Source organism: Ranitomeya imitator, chromosome 3, assembly GCF_032444005.1.
Source record: "Ranitomeya imitator isolate aRanImi1 chromosome 3, aRanImi1.pri, whole genome shotgun sequence".
Taxonomy (NCBI): domain Eukaryota; kingdom Metazoa; phylum Chordata; class Amphibia; order Anura; family Dendrobatidae; genus Ranitomeya; species Ranitomeya imitator.
In genome coordinates this window covers 685,201,607-685,223,039 of record NC_091284.1, presented here as the reverse complement: position 1 = coordinate 685,223,039, position 21,433 = coordinate 685,201,607, and the positions used below count along the sequence as shown (strand labels likewise).

Below are 21,433 nucleotides of genomic sequence, written 5' to 3'. Positions count from 1 at the left end.
CATCACTGTGTGTCTGCCAGCACCAGTCCTTCCAGCATGTAATACTCTGCTGACTTCACACTGGGTTCTCCCTTGCGTCCCCTCATTTATTCGGTATTTGCACTTTTTTGGTGAGCCAGGATTGTTCTTTTCAGTTTGATGTCACAGTATTGATAGTAGTGTTATGTTCCTGTCCCTCCTACAATGATTTTATAGGGCGGAAATATTTTCCCCGTTACAGTGTAACATGCACCAGGCGTTACTCAACAGCTCAGCCCTGAACCATACAAAACAGATCAAGTTAACTTAATCCAAGTGCAAATTGTGGTATTCCGCGCTGTAAAGTGACACTTCGCCGCCGGTCATCCAAACCTAACATTGCTCTTGTGTATCTAGTGCTGTAATCATATAGCCAAGAACATTCAGTTATCATTGAAGAGCGGAGGAAAACGCGTTAGTGATATCAGTATCTGGTACATCACAGCAATAGAACTGTACAAGTGGAGGGAAAACCTGTGCAGATGCCATGGCCCAAAGGGCTTGTGGGGCCGAGCTAGTAAATCAGTGTTGTGGAACACTTGTACCCCACCTGGAGAAGACCTGAACTTAAAGATCTAGAAGAACAAAAACTTGGGTGATCGATAACAAGACAGAAGAAGAAGACTATAATAAAAAAAAGTGGAAAATGTTATCTGTACCATTGAGTGTTCCGTTTACAGAATCCTGGCTCCTACAGGTACAGTCAGGTACGGACTGGGGCTGAAATTGAGCCCTGGCTTTTGAGATCACACAGGCCCATGCTGTCCCCATCTCCAAGAACCAGATGGAATATATTACTAATATTACCCTGGATGGAGGAAATGAAGATTTTCTACAAGACTAATATATCTAATGATATCCGTGGGCTACTGGGGTAAGTGACAGAGTCAGCAACTTTGTGCTCCATCACAACTCCTAACATTATGGGTAACACCGATTCTGTTAACAACGTAGCCTTAAGGCAGGCCATGACCAGACAGGCCCTTCTGGCATTTGCCAGAATTGCCAGATGGCCAGTCCGGCCCTGGGTACAGTCTGTATTCTGCTTGTTATACCCGATACAAAATAGAATGTCTCCATAGTCATGTCGGATTATTTGTGAAGCCACTCATGCCTCTATAGAAGCGAATCATACTTAGTAACATGGAATCAGATGTCCCTATAAAGTTTTAACTTCAAATAGAGACCATGGAGCGCTGGAAATAACACAAAGACCATTTATTATGGAACACGCTGTCATTTCCAATGGTTTCTGACACCACAGTTTTGAAACAAATTTTGCAATAAACTTTCATGTTGGCAATCGGATGTAGAGGATGCAGTGATTACAGAAACTTCAGCAAGTTTCAAAAGCAAAATGTCCAATCCTGCATCATAGATTTCAGCCACAATTTCCCGAAGACAGTACTAATATAAAGAAACACACGCACACATTTCAATCTCGGAGATCTTGGTTCAGGGACTGCTTTTTCATCGTTTTACAACACTGTTGTTCTAACAAACTTTACATGAATCAATAATACAAGGAAATATAAGAAACTTGTGTAATATACCTTTGTCAAAACAAATCAGACTGGTTCACTTAGGGCTCAGCACCTTTATCTACACATTATCCTTCCCAGACAAGGTTTTAATTGCGAGCTACGCCTGGTTTCCTTCCACTCCGCATTCAGATGAGGCCTGGTTTGGCAGCGGGAGCGGTGGGACATAAGCGATAGGGACCATCCATAATTAGGTACATCTTGAAGTGGTTGGATGGCTTTTGCGCTCTTTGACCAAAAAATGTTAACAAAGTACCGTACGTATTGTTTAATGAATAGTGTATGTATATGTTTGTATATTGGCCACATAGCGAACTTGTGCACCTGTACATTAATTTAATACTAAAGGTGTGGAGGTTTTTTGTTTTTGTTCACTGAGGTGTCAGATTACAGCTGTCTTTTGAAGTGGGAAGAAGGGAGAAGCAGAGGGAACAGAGGCACAGACAAACACAGACCATTGCTTTTGCTTTTTCGCAAGGGTTTATGTCACTGCAGAGCTGGCTTCACAGCTACACTGCTCTATACTGCTGTATAGTGTCCTCCGTGCCGGTGATGTTTATGAACATGTGTTATGTAGAAACAGGAGAGCAGGAATCCCTCATGTGCAGTGCGTTGGAGTCATAATAGCAGCTAGTCTCCAGCCACCATCTGAGAGACAAGTGAAATAAGAGAGAGGGAAGAAGTAGTGGAGTAATGCGGCCAGAAATAGTGTTATCCCTCATGTACATACACATAAGTCACCTGTAACGACAGGCATGCTTTAAGACAAAGTGTCTAGAACATGTCATACCATAGCAGCTACCATAGATATATACATATCTGAAGAGATGAATAGATCTTTGTAATGGCCACATGGCTACAATCAGCATCTACGAGAATGGAGTAGGTCAATCTTAGAACGTATCTAGTAAAATATAACCACAAACTAGACTCCATACTGCTTATATTAGCACGCAAATGTAATATTATCTGCATAGAGACATATAATATCTCACCAGTAGTCCATTCTAGAAAGCAATATGGCTGGAGAAGATGTTAGTGAGTCCTGTAACTTCACAAATCAGGCCCGAACCAAGTATATTTTTACCCTTGTTATATTTAGGATAAATAACATAGGATACAATCCATGTGGGAGCTGTAATGCTTCGGGGGAGCTCAGGTTAAAATGCCCCAATGTCCACGCTACAATCGTCGTAAGATGAAACGTCTTGCCCAGACTGAGAACATGTATGAAAATGATATTATAATTTTAACGATGTAAAGACCCAAAACAATAAGCGCTAACTTATAAAATGATCATCGCTAAGGACTGAAACCAAAATTAGAGTTGTTTAAAGAGTATCAGTCTTTTCCAAACAACTTTCGACATGTGAGGGTCCTTATGATGAGACCTTCACCGGTCGAAACGTCTGACATGTCCTATCAAAAGTTTTTTGAAATGGTAATTATTTGTTAATGTATTGTAACATATAAATGGATGTAACCCAACAAGACGTCGTGCTGAATGACCTATCTCGATGACTATGTGGATGGTTGATCGAATATCTATTATTTGTGATGGTGTCGAAAGTCATTTTATGGTGGTAACTATTGGGCTACATGAAGCTTCAGTTCATTATCAGATTATCTGACAATTTGTACAACCATTATAAGGCAAAAATTAAGAACCTTAGTGCCTGAAACGCGTTGGCCTAGTGTGTTTTTTTATTTTTTCCCTTTCGATATTTTAATAGTTACTAATAAATAATGTGTTAATAGTTCTTTCCATTGCGGGTGCTGAATGTCTTCCTGCCTTCTACCTGATCATTTTCACCCAGGAGCCGCCGGTGGTCTCTGTCCCTTAATACATTGAACGATACCTGGATAGGATGAGTTGATGTGATATTTTTTCTTTGCCTTTGTTCACAACCATTCTATATTGTAAATGGTCTACATAGAAGGAAAACAATTTATGTAAGGAAATCCAGTAAAAGTGCAATGAGCCTAACTGTAAAGGGTGTGGAGACCCCAGCTGTGCCCAGGCTAAGGCGGCCCAAAAAGTGTCTTGACCATATGAAGAGGCCAATACTAGAAATAGTGCATGATCATTGTAATACTGCAATTACAGATTTTAACTCTAAGTTACACCTGCAGTGGATTAGTCAGAAGATGGCAATTTAAAGGCATTTCTGGTTCCTTCTCACTTCTATTAGGAATGCTCTTTAATGTCGATGCCAGCATCAGGGGTATAACTATAATAGGTGCAGGGGTTGCAATCGCACCCGTGTCCTGGAGTCTAGGGGGTCCCAAAAGGAAAAGACAATTATCATTAAAGACCCACAATCGTTGTTGGCTCTGTTGGAGATTTTGTATCGGGGCCCACGAGCTTTAGGTTACACCATTGAATGGTCTTCTTGTACGTGGTCATTACCACGTCTATGTAATATATTGAATGATATATACATTTGTCTATTGTTTATATGTTTTGTATTATTTATTTGTATTAGTTGATTTATATTTCCCCATATATTTCCACAAAATGTTGGATTTACCTCCATTTTAGAAGCGTGACCTACACATTCACATATACATTTACATAGAGGATTCTTGTGATAACCTTGAATCTGGTACCCTTGAATGTTATAATCCACACTTTTTATATATATATATATATATGTATATATATATATATATATATCTGCAGAATTTGCCGCCATAAAACAGGCAGGGTAGGATGATAAGTTATGGCGAGTTCGTAGGATGGCATATTCTCCACCCGGGGGGGGATCTGTCCATAGTGATGCCTGTGATATAGTAACAACCCTGCTCTGTGGCACAATGTGCTGGAATATCAGCGATTGCGATGATCCCTGTATCCATCCTTTCTAGAGAATATTGCGCACGTCCGCTTACTACCATGTTATAAATCTGCGCTCCCAGCACCCACACGGCGGTCTGCGCTATTCTTCTGTCCTACTGGTTATGTAATATCCATTGCATACGTCCAGTTTTGTCACAATGTTCTCCCTTCGTTGGCTGCAATCTATCTACTTTGTACACCCTGTGTGTCTCCTTCTTTCCTGTCTGCCTCTGGGTGCGCCTCGCTCCCTCTTTCTCCCTCTCCCTGTGAATGCCCTTCCTCTGTTCCTCTCTCAATGTTACTTCCAAACCATCCAGCTCCATAAGATCACACATCACACGCCGCACAACCTTACGACACACAATGACATCAATAGCTGACACCAGAATCCCGTCACACTATTTGTCATTGTTTTGCTACATTGTAACCAAAGTCAATCCAGAAATAAATGCCACTTCCTGCCCCGCCGTATACACAGGTATATACAGGGATCAGATCCCTATGCCGACACTAATAGAAGTGCATTGCACACCAATAAGTCCCCCGCCTTCCACAAGGGTAAATCCACAAATCATTTGTGAACCATTGGTAAGGGCTGGCATAGGCCTGTTAGTAAATGTGAGAGTGCGCTAGTAGTGAAGGGGCACACGACAAGCATGAACAGCAGGGTTACCTTCTTATGGCTCCTGGTATAGCTGAAAGAGGCGATCCCTGCCCTTGGAGGGACAGACAGCAGCATTTTTCCTTTAAGGTACAGGGAGATGGGACACAGGAGACTGGCAGTTCTGTCCAGCCCTCTGACGTAGCGCAGCCTATAGTAGAGGCCTGCAGGGTCCTAGTGCCCTCTGTGGGTAAAGCGAGGGAGTGAGGAGGAGGAGGAGGAGAAGGAGGGGGGATTCTTCATTTAACCTTTTCCTTTTCCAACTGAATTTGGCTTTGCAGCTTCACCCCCCCTCTTTCCCCCTAAAACGCATCACATTTTCTATGCGACGTTTATAGAACGACGTTATTTAATGTAAATATTTACATTAAAGAATTACCAGAATACATTTATCATTAACATTGAATTATATGTATTTTCTTTTTAATTTTTTTTTTTTTTTTTTTTTGCAGTAACGATAGCATTAGTAAAAATAGGAGATAAAGAAAAGCTAAACAAATAAGGAAATTAGAAGCAATAAAATAATAACATGCAAAACGCAGTAATAAAAGAGTTGCATCAAAAAAGTAATAAAAGATTAAAAAAAAAAAGAAACACAGATGTCGCAAAGGTGAATAAAAGCATAAATAAGCAGCACAAGAAGCATAATAAACAGCAACATTGTGCATACGGATGGCGTAATAGTAGATATGACGCATATATAGAGATTAGCAGCACTGATATCAGACAGGACAGTCGTACAGGAAGCAAAGATTAGTTATTCCGGTTGTCATAACATATGATATTACGTGCCGCTTTACATAGGACTGCAGATAAGGCATTGCTTAATCCTACATTAGTGAGTTATCACAAAATCTCAAATTCTGTCATTCGATTTCTTGTGAACTGATTTCACGTCGTTACATCGTCAGCGGTTTTAATAGTAAATATAATTTCCCGTCATTTCCTATTTTAGATCTTATTTTCGGAACTCTTCTTTTATAAGCGGATGGCACTTGCTGATGGTGTATTAAACGTCATTTCTGGATGTAAATATCATTAGCAAATAACATTTATTACACTTTTAATATCAATCAAATGATTTTATAGCGCAGAAAACCCACAGGTTCCAAACGGACGCGAAGCTTCAGCAAAGAAAGTTTATTCTTTGTATAATATAAAGTTTTAGAAGTTTTCAGTATGGTTTCTGCAAACAATTCTAGCAGCTTCTAAGATTTTTGTTTTAATAAGAATATATATGTTTTTTTATTTCCTTATTTTCATATGACGGACAAACAGGAGCACGACTCGTTACGATTACAGTATGTGTATCAGAGAAGCGTCTTACAAGGAGCCACGCACTTGTGTATCAATCAGACCAAGGCAGATCCACAACCATGAAGGCGCCAAAGACTGACAGCAAGCAGAGTTCTTGGAAACAAGGAGGAATTCATACTAAACGGACTTTGGAAAACTGCATAACTTGTTTTCTGAAAATTCAATATATTACATACAATAAATGCAATATAAAATGTATTGATACCATTAAAAATCAAAGATTTCCTGCAACTCTTTTCTCTAGTGTTCAAAAATTAATGTTATCTTTATTTATATGACCAAACTTACAGAATAATAGTTTATTGTAAAAAATAAAATAACATTGTGAAAGTTATATTTCCTAATTGTACATGGAGCTGACAATTCAGTTAGAACGTAGAAAATTAAATTAAAGTAAATAAAGTAAATAATTCATCGACATTAAAAATTACTTAGGAAACGCGCGTCGGGGTGTTCTGAGAAGTGGGTCTCAGTATTGGGTAAGGTTAATCCCTGTTTGATTATCATGTAAGCCCATTTGGGGGGGTTTTATTTACAACAATGTAACATTGGATTTGAGCTTCACCAACCATACACTGCTCTGCAATATTGGAGCAGAGCAATAGGTCAATGACGGGTGGTATTTTTTGTTTACAGCAGGGGGTATGGTTGAGTGAACCTTTGTGTCCAATTTAACAGGATATAACCTGGTTATTTAAAGTATATTTATTGTGATTTTTTTAAATTAAATTGTACTGAGTACTGAGCGCCACCGTTGTTTTTTGGTGTCTCTTATAGCACATTGTTTTACTGGTCTGTTTATAGCAATTGTTTATGTGTCATGTTCTAATTGTGTCAATCTAGAATTTTTTTTTACTTTTTTACATATAAAAAAAACTCCATTTGTCCTCTTTTTTTTGGATTATTTGTGAAATTAGATTTCCTTGTTTTTAGTGATATCTAACATGTCATGTTTTGCTTTTCTGACCTCTTATTGAATTAATGCAGACATATAAATGAAAACAAATGGAAACGACGAAAAACCTCTTCTATAAAGTGTAAGCTATACGTAACGGGCGAGTGCAATAATTGGGGCGACATCTGGTAACGGAAATGGTTCATATTAGTTTTGAGAAAAGTGGAACGTGCAACGATGAGATACAGAAGGAAATATCTTAAAGGGGTATTTAGCTTTATGAAAATAGATGTTGTTGTTTATGTAATGAAAGCGAATTCAGTCGGTGTTGAGTTTTCAGTGTGTAACAATTCCTTATAGTTGTCAAGACCTCTGCTTGCTGTCATTCATTAGAAGCTTTCATTGCTTACTTCAAGTGGAAAAATAATCCTTCTTGGTCACGTGATGTACACAAAGGCGCTCAACTGAGTCCAGTTACCATGGTCGGGTCTTCCATTAAGCCATGCACCTGTATGTCCATCCCAAAACCACATATGTTTCTGATCATTAGAAGTAACCAACAAATGTATCTATTGAATGACTGCAAGTATAGAGCTGGAAAACCATGGTAAAATATGCAGAAAGTATATTGCAAAATGTTATAACTTTTCATTACAGAAAAACCTCTTATTTGTAGCATAAAATTAATAAAAATATCAATTCTTAACATGTTATTGGTCATTTTGCCTCATAGAATTGATATCAGCCCCTTCCCAACATTCCATACGTTATGGTCGGACGGTAGTTACCGACTTTTGACTTATGGATACGTCATATCTTTAATACGGCACTGAGACCACAGTCACAGTGATTGCATTAAAGTTCAGGCGCCATCTTGGACCTGAGCACACAGAGTCGTCGTCCCGAGGGGGTGGCAACTTTGATCGTTGTGATTGGCTATTCAATTCTAAACAGCCAATAGCAGCATTTCTCTGTAAAAGCACCAATCATAGGCTGGTGCCTGGCCACGCCAGGATAACCAGGTCCAGCTCTGATTGGTGCAATCGACGATGACATCGATCGCAACAAATCAGAGTGCACAGACGCGGTGTGACCTGGCAGGGACTGAACTGTACTTCCTCATTCTAGCTGCGGATGGCAGTCACTCTATCACTCTGTGCGCCAATGTAAGCAGGTACAGGGATGCAGTAACGCAGGGAATGCAGAGCAAGGATTAACAACAGTGCGGTTTAATTTATAACAATACTGAACTCCTCACAGGGAGTTAACGGGTAATTAACAGTAGAATTATGGAAGAACGCAACAGTCCTAGGGTATGTTTCCACGTTCAGGAAACGCTGCGTGTTTGACGCTGCGTAGAGCCTCAGCGTCAAACACGCAGCATCCAGATGTTGCAGCATAGTGGAGGGGATTTCATGAAATCCCGTCTTCATTATGCGGTAAAACACACAGACAGCAGACCCGCGTAAACGGACATGCGGCGCGTCTTTTCAGAACACAGCATGTCTGTTTACAATGCGGCAACACTCCGTCGCCGCACCGTAAATTTATCATAGGCTATCATTAGATGCGGTAAAACCGCATCTAATCATTAGTCACATGCGTAGAAACTGCATAACCGCAGCTTACTACGCATGTCTGCAGGCTCACCAGTCCCGCCGCCATAAGTCCCTCATCCACTGCAGTTCTCGTGATAACTTATCTTATCACGAGAAGTGCCGTGCACATGACCGGGAGTTATCTCCGGACACTAGTCTGGTTCTCGCAAACAGCTGATCAGCTGATTGTGAGAACGCTGTAGTGTAGTTGATCACTGGAGAGTTATCTCCGGCGATCATCTACAGGCTCTGCTACATCTAGTTGTCAGGCATCCAGATGTAGCAGAGCCGGACTCGTCTAGACTGTGTGCACATGCAACACGCAACATACAACACTGAACAAACAACATGCAACATACAACATACACCATGCAACATACACCATGCAACACACAACATACACCATGCATCATACAAGATACACCATACAACATGCAACATGCTACATACAACATGCAACATACTGTACATACATACAGAACATGCAACATTCATAACATACATACAGTACATAAATACAGTACATACAATACACTCGTACATATAGACATACAGTACATTAAACATAGAGTACATACTCACCATCACCTTGATCCCCGAAGCCAGTGTCACCTGTAACAAATAATAAAATAATGAACAAACAATATACTCCCTGATCCGCAAATATCCGAATAAAACGAGTGTCCCACGACGGTCTCCCGTGGAGAGCATCAGCTGATGTGACCGCTCTCCAGGGGCTCCAGGAATACAATGATGGAAAGTATCCTTCCACAATGTATTCCCCACAATGTATTCCTCCGCCCCTGTGAGAAAATAGTCCCTAGTCTCACTTGTGGCACTGCTGTGTTGGAAAATTCCCACACAGCATTGCCATAAAGTGAGACTCTGAACTAAGATAACCTCAGTGATACACTGCAGGAGCCATTGTCTCCTGTCAGTGTGTCACTGGGGGGCCTATAGAGCGGTGACATCACCCAATGTCACTGTTCTATAGGGGAGATCGTCGTGGGACATTCGTTATTAATTGGACTACGGCGGAAAGTAAGTATACGGTTGGTTTATTATTTTTACTTTTTTTGCAGGCGCTCATGTATGGTAAGTATGGTTAAATTAAGAATACTAAATACACACCAACACTTCCATCAAGTGTAGGAAAGACGATAAATGCAAAATTAAAACATATAAATCTTTATTACAAAAATAGTTGACAGCGCCGTTTCGCTAATGCTTCCTCTATGGGGGCGTGACTTACATGGCAATGGTAGTGTCTAATATACCGGCGGTAAAACTGAAACCAAGGATTTCATTGGTGGGCAGAAGTGGGCGCTTCTAATCTATTAAGCGTCTAGCCAGGCAGAAAAAATGTGATTTCCGGTCGCCGCGCTGGAACGCAGGCAGAGACGCCTCTGGGACCTATTGCGCAGGACCGGAAGTCAAGGCTGGCTCATAGGGCAGAAGCGCTCCTCCCATCAATGAATATTACGAGAACAACAAAGTTACGTGCAAAGTTACGACAAAGTTATTGTCCATTATGAATGTATGTCCATTTTGCTTTTTCTTATTTTTGTTTCTATGTATTTTTGTAATTTATTCACCATTTTGTGCCCTCCCTTTTTTTGGAATATGTCCGTGTAATTTATCATAACGCCCTTGATTAGGATGATGTGTATATAAGTATTAATTAATATTACATTTAATTATATATTTTTGGTTTATTCACATCATTGTTGTTATTATTTTATATAATGTTTAGTAGTATTATATATTTCTTGATTACATCAGTCTTTATATTTCATCACTAGGCACACAGTCTATGACATTTTGATTGCACGTCCCTTTTCTGTTTAGGCACTCCCCCTCCCTGCACGTAACTTTGTTGTTCTCGTAATATTCATTGATGGGAGGAGCGCTTCTGCCCTATGAGCCAGCCTTGACTTCCGGTCCTGCGCAATAGGTCCCAGAGGCGTCTCTGCCTGCGTTCCAGCGCGGCGACCGGAAATCACATTTTTTCTGCCTGGCTAGACGCTTAATAGATTAGAAGCGCCCACTTCTGCCCACCAATGAAATCCTTGGTTTCAGTTTTACCGCCGGTATATTAGACACTACCATTGCCATGTAAGTCACGCCCCCATAGAGGAAGCATTAGCGAAACGGCGCTGTCAACTATTTTTGTAATAAAGATTTATATGTTTTAATTTTGCATTTATCGTCTTTCCTACACTTGATGGAAGTGTTGGTGTGTATTTAGTAGTGTTTTGACGTTCGTGCTATAGAATTTGTTTTTCAGACTGTGTTAAATAACTCTATTATACTGTTTCTTAAACAGATTGTCTCTAGTGTAATTATGGACCTAAAAGCCAGAGAAACGTCCTGGCGGTCTAAAGCGTATAATTTATTCAAGCAAGGAGCCACATCTTCTACACAGGATGTCTTTGGTAACAAAGAAACTACTTTAAAATATAGGAATGTGTTACATAAAAAATTAAAAATCTGGTGGAATAAAATCACCCTGGAGAATTACTATGAACAGAAAATTATTCCAAGGGGTTTAAGAGTTCAAACGTTCCCCTCCTTTGACCTGGGAGATATAGACTTGATAGAAAGGTGGAAAACAGCTGCGACCACCTGCTCTTTAGAATTTATCAAAATCATCATTGAAAAAAATGCCTCTTCTCTCATTATTATTGATAAAGAAATTGAGGATCTGCATAAGGTCCTCAAACAAAATTTAACCACCGAATTATTTGATAATTGTATTAAGATGATTGAAAAAGATATTGACAAATGGGAATCGGATATTAGTCAAATTAAACATAAAAAGTATTTGAGAGATACAAAGGACTATGAATCTGATTTAATTTTCAAGTGGCAATTACCGAAGAAAAAATTTATTCAACAACGCAATCCTTTCCCGAGATCTAGAGATGAAGCTTCTTCCTGTTCCGAAAGCAGTATTTCTTGCAGCGATTCAGAAGGACCAAAAGAGGGTATATCGCAGACGAGAATGGGTACTAATTATGGCAAGAAATATCCGGATATTGTTAACAAAAAAACTCCGAACTATTATAAAAAATCGGACAAAATGAAGGTAGTGAATCTCTCTAAACATCATCTGACTGATCCTCAGATTAATGTTCTGGAAAAGGGGCTAACTTTCTCTCCCTCTTCTTATCTAGATAAATTCAAAGCCGTGAAAGATATACACTTGTTTGCTAGAAAATTAATTCTGCAGAAACTTCATCTCAAAACAGATAGAGATAATTTGACTATGTCAGAACTAGAGAGAGAGACTCTACAAGATTTGGAGAGTTTGGAGGAAGAGAGTTCACTTGGTACTGGAGGTAGGTTTCCTAATCATCTTGTACATAAATCTAAGACTTTCCCTCCGTTGAGCACTTGCTCATCTGTTGAGATCTTTACGAGATTAGTTTTAAAAGACATTGAAACTTTGCCAGATAGTCCAAGATGGATATCTAACTTGAAAAATGAAGAGAGGAAAGCCATTGTTGAACTTCAGAATCTGTCGGATGTCGTGATAAAACCGGCCGACAAAGGTGGTAACCTTGTCGTGTGGCCCAACGACATGTATAAGGAGCAAGCCTATAAGATCCTGGGCAACACTCAAGAATATCGTCAGTTGACTTTTAATCCCATGACCCAATTCCAGGATGATCTAATCTGCATCCTGGAAAAGGCGTATGATGATTCTGTTATACCTAAAAGAGTGGTGGAATGTATCAAAAAACTACATCCTCGTCTCCCCACCTTTTACTTGCTACCCAAGTTACATAAAAATATTGAAAAGCCACCTGGGAGACCTATTGTGTCCGGAAACGGTGGTCTATGCGAGATTATTGGCAATATCATCGACCATTACCTCAAACCTATTGTTTTCACACTTCCCTCTTTCATTCAGGATACATCGGCAGCTCTCAGACGCATTAATCACATACAACTGGAGGATGACACAGTTATGGTCACTGCAGATGTAGAATCTCTGTATTCTTCAATCAGACACACTGATGGTCTGAGGGCTGTTGCATTGTTCCTGGAGGAGAGTGGTTTGGAAAAACCTCTGGCCCAGCTGATTTTGGATTTATTGCGGTTTGTATTAGAACATAATATTTTTACTTTTGATAAGAAGATTTTTGTGCAAACACAAGGTACCGCGATGGGGGCGACCTGTGCCCCTTCTTATGCGAACCTCTTTTTGGGTGCCTGGGAGAGAGAAATTTTTCTCAATAATTCTCCTGACGGCATTGAATTAGTACAGGGGTGGATTCGATTTATCGATGACATCTGGTTTGTTTGGGAGGGAACGACAGAACAGCTGACCTCCTTCATGCATAAATTGAATTGTAATGACCTAAACATAAAACTAACATATAAAATGGGTCGACAACTTGATTTTTTGGATCTACGGATTTCCACTCTTGAAAATGGTACCATCATAACCGATGTCTTCCGGAAACCCACTGCCACAAATTCCCTTCTACACGCGTCCTCGGCACATCACAATTCTACCATAAATGGGATACCAATAGGTCAGTTCATGAGGATTCGCAAAATATGTACGCAAGAAAATGATTTCCTGGATCAAGCATCTGATCTGTCCAGACGTTTTGAGGAAAGAGGTTACAGCAAGAGACAAATAAAAAGAGGCTTTACAAAAGCCTGTTCGAGATCTCGTGAGCAACTGCTGTATGGACAAAAGGACAAACTTTTGGAAAATAAACAACCTGTCCGAATGATAATGGACTATAACAAACAGTGGAATGAAGTTTCTTCAATCATGAAGAAACATTGGAAGGTGCTTCAAACAGATCCTATCTTAAAGAAGATTTTACCCGATCAACCAGCTATTGTTGCTAGACGTTCCAACAATTTGAAGGATCTGCTAGTCCGCAGTCATTTTGTATCCCAGCCCTCCAGACCAGTATCCTCAACGAAAGGCTTTTTTCCGTGTGGCAGCTGTAAAGCTTGCAGCAACTTGGTCAAAAGCAAATCTTTTTGTAATTTTGACGGAACTAGAGAATATGAGATCTGGAAAACCCTAAATTGTTCATCTAAAGGTGTAATCTATCATGCGGTATGTCCCTGTAGTAAAGTCTATATAGGCCTTACTACGAGGGAATTGAAAATTCGCACTCGAGAACATGTTAGGGATATTGAAAGGTCTAGCACTGTTGATGATATAAACACCCTGAAAACGCTGCCTAGACATTTTAAAATCTTTCATAACAGTAATCCCAGAGATTTAAAAATAAAGGCCATTGACCAGATTATTTTAGGTATAAGGGGTGGTGATTTGGGGAAGGCCTTGGCCCAATTGGAGAGCCGCTGGATTTACAGGCTGGGAACTATGACCCCACAAGGCCTAAATGAGAACTTGGGATTCAGTGCCTTTCTCTAATACTAATTTCTTTTTATAACTTCATATATCTGAACCAGGTCATATGTAACACATTCTCTATTAAATTCCTATAAGAGATCTTGTTTTTTAATGGTGTTTTTACATGGTTTTAATAGATTGTGCTATTTATGTTTTTATGTTTTTTTCTTTTTTCTTTTTTCTTTCTTTTCTCTGCTAATACTCTTATTTTATTTTGATTTAGTGTCTGCTTTGAAGATCTGTCTGGTTTATACAACCGATGTATATATTTGTGTCATCATGCGGTATTTCTGAAACAATGGATCATAGTCATCTTCGCCATGAAGACTTGCGTCATTTATTTATTTATTTATTTACTTTATTGGTTTTTTATTATTTATTATTTGTTATTTATTATTGATTTTGTATAAATATATTTATTATTATTCTTTATTTATTTTTATATGCTTATATATTTTTATTTTATTTTCATTATATCTTTTCTTTATTTTTTTATTATTATTTATTATTATTTATATTTATAATTATTATTATTTATATTTTACTTTATATTTTTTCTTATTTTTTCAGCAATATTCATGGTTCATGTGTACACTTTATTTTATGTCTATTGTGGTTTTATTTATTTATGTTTATATATTTGTTTATGTATATTTATTGTCCATTATGAATGTATGTCCATTTTGCTTTTTCTTATTTTTGTTTCTATGTATTTTTGTAATTAATTCACCATTTTGTGCCCTCCCTTTTTTTGGAATATGTCCGTGTAATTTATCATAACGCCCTTGATTAGGATGATGTGTATATAAGTATTAATTAATATTACATTTAATTATATATTTTTGGTTTATTCACATCACTGTTGTTATTATTTTATATAATGTTTAGTAGTATTATATATTTCTTGATTACATCAGTCTTTATATTTCATCACTAGGCACACAGTCTATGACATTTTGATTGCACGTCCCTTTTCTGTTTAGGCACTCCCCCTCCCTGCACGTAACTTTGTTGTTCTCGTAATATTCATTGATGGGAGGAGCGCTTCTGCCCTATGAGCCAGCCTTGACTTCCGGTCCTGCGCAATAGGTCCCAGAGGCGTCTCTGCCTGCGTTCCAGCGCGGCGACCGGAAATCACATTTTTTCTGCCTGGCTAGACGCTTAATAGATTAGAAGCACCCACTTCTGCCCACCAATGAAATCCTTGGTTTCAGTTTTACCGCCGGTATATTAGACACTACCATTGCCATGTAAGTCACGCCCCCATAGAGGAAGCATTAGCGAAACGGCGCTGTCAACTATTTTTGTAATAAAGATTTATATGTTTTAATTTTGCATTTATCGTCTTTCCTACACTTGATGGAAGTGTTGGTGTGTATTTAGTAGTGTTTTGACGTTCGTGCTATAGAATTTGTTTTTCAGACTGTGTTAAATAATTAAATTAAGAATAGTAAAATACTTTTTTCTGGCTGTGTCTTTATTTTTATTTTTTTACACTTTCACTACAATAGGATTAGTAATGGACAGGCGTCTTATTGAAGCCTATCCATTATTAACCGGGCTTAATGTCACCTTATATCTTACAGATGTGCCATTTCTGGGGCAGCTGGGGGCTGGTATTTTTAGCCGGGGGGCCAATATCCATGGCCCCTCTCCAGGCTATGAATATCAGCCCACAGCTGTCTGCGTAGCCTTTCTGGCTATAACATATAGCGGGACCCCACGTCATTTTTTGGGGGGGTCCCCCTATTTTTATAGACAGTAAAGGCTATGCAGACAGCTGCGGGTTGATATTCATAGCCTGGGAACCTCTATGGGTATTAACCCCTTCCCAGGCTACAAACATCAGTCCCACAGATCCTGGTTTTCCCTCTCTGGTGCAGAAAATTGCGCGGGAGCCCACACCATTTTTTTTTCAATTTTTTTTTTAACCCCTTTACCCCCAAGGGTGGTTTGCACGTTAATGACCGGGCCAATTTTTACAATTCTGACCACTGTCCCTTTATGAGGTTATAACTCTGGAACGCTTCAACGGATCCCAGTGATTCTGACATTGTTTTCTCGTGACATATTGTACTTCATGATAGTGGTAAAAATTCTTTGATAGTATCTGAGTTTATTTGTGAAAAAAATGGAAATTTGGCGAAAATTATGAAAATTTCGCAATTTTCCAACTTTGAATTTTTATGCAATTAAATCACAGAGATATGTCACACAAAATACTTAATAAGTAACATTTCTCACATGTCTACTTTTCATCAGCACAATTTTGGAACCAAAATTTTTTTTTGTTAGGGAGTTATAAGGGTTAAAATTTGACCAGCAATTTCTCATTTTTACAACACCATTTTTTTTTAGGGACCACATCTCATTTGAAGTCATTTTGAGGGGTCTATATGATAGAAAATACCCAAGTGTGACACCATTCTAAAAACTGCACCCCTCATGGTGCTCAAAACCATATTCAAGAAGTTTATTAACCCTTCTGGTGCTTCACAGGAATTTTTGGAATGTTTAAATAAAATGAACATTTAACTTTTTTTCACAAAAAATTTACTTCAGCTCCAATTTGTTTTATTTTACCAAGTGTAACAGGAGAAAATGGACCACAAAAGTTGTTGTACAATTTGTCCTGAGTACACAGATACCCCATATGTTGGGGTAAACCACTGTTTGGGTGCATGACAGAGCTCAGAAGCGAAGGAGCGCCGTTTGACTTTTCAATGCAAAATTGACTGGAATCGAGATGAGACGCCATGTTGCGTTTGGAGAACCCCTGATGTGCCTAAACATTGAAACCCCCCACAAGTGACACCATTTTGGAAAGTAGACCCCCTAAGGAACTTATCTAGAGGTGTGGTGAGCACTTTGACCCACCAAGTGCTTCACAGAAGTTTATAATGCAGAACCGTAAAAATAAAAAATCATATTTTTTCACAAAAATTATCTTTTCGCCCCCAATTTTGTATTTTCCCGAGGGTAAGAGGAGAAATTCGACCCCAAAAGTTGTTGTCCAATTTGTCCTGAGTACGCTGATACCCCATATGTGGGGGGAACCACCGTTTGGGCGCATGGGAGGGCTCGGAAGGGAATAGTATGCAGGCGTCACATTGCGTTTGCAGAGCCCCTAATGTACCTAAACAGTAGAAACCCCCCCACAAGTGACCCCATATTGGAAACTAGACCCCCCAGGGAACTCATCTAGATGTGTTGTGAGAACTTTGAACCCCCAAGTGTTTCACTACAGTTTATAACGCAGAGCCGTGAAAATAAAAAATCTTTTTTTTTCCCACAAAAAATATTTTTTAGCCCCCAGTTTTGTATTTTCCCAAGGGTAACAGGAGAACATGGACCCCAAAAGTTGCTGTCCTATTTGTCCTGAGTACGCTGATACCCCATACGTTGGGGTAAACCCCTGTTTGGGCACACAGGAGAGCTCGGAAGGGAAGGAGCACTGTTTTACTTTTTCAACGCAGAATTGGCTGGAATTGAGATCGGACGCCATGTCGTGTTTGGAGCCCCTGATGTGCCTAAATAGTGGAAACCCCCCAATTATAACTGAAACCCTAATCCAAACACACCCCTAACCCTAATTCCAACGGTAACCCTAACCACACCTCTAACCCTGACACACCCCTAACCCTAATCCCAACCCTATTCCCAACTGTAAATGTAATCTAAACCCTAACCCTAACTTTAGCCCCAACCCTAACTGTAGCCCCAACCCTAACCCTAGCCCTAGCCCTAACCCTAGCCCTAACCCTAACCCTAGCCCTAACCCTAACCCTAGCCGTCACCCTAGCCCTAACCCTAGCCCTAACCCTAACCCTAACCCTAGCCCTAACCCAAGCCCTAATGGGAAAATGGAAATAAATACATTTTTTTAATTTTTCCCTAACTAAAAGGGTGATGAAGGGGGGTTTGATTTACTTTTATAGCGGGTTTTTTAGCGGATTTTTATGATTGGCAGCTGTCACACACTGAAAGATGCTTTTTAATGCAAAAAATATTTTTTGCATTACCACATTTTGAGAGCTATAATTTTTCCATATTTTGGTCCACAGAGTCATGTGAGGTCTTGTTTTTTGCGGGACGAGTTGACGTTTTTATTGGTAACATTTTTGGGCACGTGACATTTTTGGATCGCTTTTTATTCTGATTTTTGTGAGGAAGAATGACCAAAAACCAGCTATTCATGAATTTCTTTTGGGGGAGGCGTTTATACCGTTCCGCGTTTGGTAAAATTGATAAAGCAGTTTTATTCTTCGGGTCAGGACGATTACAGCGACACCTCATTTATATAATTTTTTTATGTTTTGGCGCTTTTATACGATAAAAACTATTTTACAGAAAAAATAATTATTTTTGCATCATTTTATTCTCAGGACTATAACTTTTTTATTTTTTTACTGATGATGCTGGATTGTGGCTCATTTTTTGCGGGACAAGATGACGTTTTCAGCGGTACCATGGTTATCTATATCAGTCTTTTTGATCGCGTGTTATTCCACTTTTTGTTCGGCGGTATGATAATAAAGCGTTGTTTTTTGCCTCGTTTTTTTTTTTTTTTCTTACGGTGTTTGCTGAAGGGGTTATCTAGTGGGCCAGTTTTATAGGTCGGGTCGTTACGGAAGTGGCGATACTAAATATGTGTACTTTTATTGTGTTTTTTTTATTTAGATGAAGAAATGTATTTATGGGAATAATATATATTTTTTTTTCATTATTTAGGAATTTTTATTTTTTTTTACACATTTGGAAAAAATTTTTTTAACTTTTTTATTTTGTCCTGGGGGGAAATCACAGATCAATGATCTGACAGTTTGCACAGCACTCTGTCAGATCACTGCAGGCTTCCCAGTGCCTGATCTGAGCAGGCTCTGTGAAGCCACCTCCCTCCCTGCAGGACCCGGATCCACGGCCATCTTGGATCCAGGGCTGGAGCAGGCAGGGAGGGAGGTAAGAGACCCTCGCAGCAACGCGATCACATTGCGTTGCTGCGGGGGGCTCAGGGAAGCCCGCAGGGAGCCCCCTCCCTGCGCGATGCTTCCCTGCACCGCCGGAACATCGCGATCATCTTTGATCGCAGTGTGCCGGGGGTTAATGTGCCGGGGGCGGCCCGTGACCGCTCCTGGCACATAGTGCCGGATGTCAGCTGCGATAGGCAGCTGACACCCGGCCTGTTGTGAATTCCGCTCTTGGGCTCCCTCCGGTGGTTGTAAGTGGCACTTTTGTAAGTTCTGCTCTTGGGCTCCCTCTTGTGGTTTCTAGTGGTATGGCTGCTCCTTGGAGTTAGCTGTCATCAGCTGCTTCCACTGATCGTCTTTTCTGCTCGGCTATTTATGCCTGGCTCTGTCCTTCAGCCAGTGCCACTTGTAAATGGTTCCTGGTTGGATTCACATCTCTTTGGAGTTCCCTGTTATCCTGACCAGTTCAGCTAAGCTAAGTTTGTGCTTGCTCTTTTCTGTTAACAGTTTGTGGACTTATCCGTTCTGTGCTTCTATGTTTGTCCAGCGTTATCAGTATGAATTAATTCTGTCTTGCTGGAAGCTCTGGGAAGCAGATTTACCCTCCACACCTTTAGTCAGGTGTGGAGATTTTTAGTAAACTCTGCGTGGATTTTTGTAGTGTTTTATACTGACCGCACAGTATTCCATCCTGTCCTATCTATCAAGTTAGACTGGCCTCCTGTGCTCATCCTGGTTTCATTCTGTGTATGTCTTTTCCCTCTCCACTCACAGTCATTATTTGTGGGGGGCTAATCTATCCTTTGGGGATTTTCTCTGAGGCAAGATAGTTTTCCTGCTTCTATCTTTAGGGGTAGTTAGCTCTTAGGCGGTGACGAGGTGCCTAGGGAGAGTTAGGAGCACCCCACGGCTACTTCTAGTGTTGTGTTGAGCTTAGGGACTGCGGTCAGTACAGTTACCACTTCCTTCAGAGCTCGTTCCATGTTGCTCCTAAACCACCGCATCATAACACCAGCCGCGATTGGCGGCGCTCCCCCCGTGAGCGCTGCCGATCGCATATGACTTACTATCCCGTTGGTGGTCATAGGGGCCCACCCCACCTCGATGGGATAGTACGTCTAATGTCAGAAAGGGGTTAATTAAACCTATTGCGTTTAAGAATAATAGAAAAAACTTAGCACTCGGTAGTGAGAAAAATTATTTTGCTTCTTTTTATTATTAATGCATCCAGACAAAATTGACGAATAAACGTTTTCAGTCCAGCAAAGGACCTTCATCACACAATTCTTTAGTGTGAACTGGATGTAGAAGCAATCTAAGAAGGTATAAGGAGCGTCCCTGCAATAGGTATGATCTGAGATATGGAACACCAATCACACAGGGAGGATAAAGCGCTGGTGTATGTGGCAACATCAGTTGCAGAGGCAAAGCGCTGTGTCCGGATCAGTGAGGAGGCAGCGTGGCAACATGCCGTGCAGCAGGAGGGACACCTAGTTTTTTCTATTATTGTTCTATGGGTTGGAGACCCTACTTGAGCACCTACAAAAAAACTTTTTTCTATTGAGTGCCGTGTTTTCTTCTACTAATATTGCGTTTAATGCCGACGTCAATACCCGGCACTGCCGCCGGCACTCGGGACCGGAACGTTCACCTGCATGGAAATACATGCAGCCACACGCTCCGCTCCCGAGTGCCGGTGGCAGTGCTGGGTATTGAAGCGAGAGACTTGTGTGAGTTTCTCACGAGTGTGACCCCGGCCTAACGCAGATTTCGTGTGGTCGTCTTTATTTAAGGCCGGGATCACACATGCGAGAAACTCGGACGAGTCTCGCATCTTAATACCCGACACTGGCGCCGGCACTCGGGAGCGGAGCGTGCAGCTGCATAGAAATACATGCAGCTGCACGCTCCGCTCCCGAGTGCCGACGGCAGTGCCGGGTATTAAGATGGGAGACTCGTCCGAGTTTCTCGCTTGTGTGATCCATCTATCTATCGTATCCATCTACCTATCTACCTATCTATCTATCTATCGTATCTATCAATCATCTGTTTATCTATTATCTATCTATCATATCTATCTATTATCTATTTATCCATTATCTATCTATTATCTATCGATATATCTATCGATATATCGATATATAGATAGATACGATAGATGGATACAATAGATATGATAGATGGATACAATAGATATGATAGATA

The 21,433-nt window shown here is 40.1% G+C and overlaps 1 protein-coding gene across 2 annotated transcripts in view; it reads right to left on the bottom strand.

The window, feature by feature from the left end:
- The window catches only part of RBMS2 (RNA binding motif single stranded interacting protein 2), a 155,222-nt gene extending 150,023 nt beyond the window's left edge, over positions 1-5,199 (bottom strand). For both annotated transcript variants that reach the window (XM_069758453.1, XM_069758451.1), the window contains exon 1: positions 5,072-5,199. In XM_069758453.1, the coding sequence (XP_069614554.1) occupies positions 5,072-5,137 (66 nt within the window). In that variant the 5' untranslated portion in view covers positions 5,138-5,199. The remainder of the gene's footprint in view (positions 1-5,071) is intronic.
- Between the last annotated feature and the right edge of the window lie 16,234 nt (positions 5,200-21,433).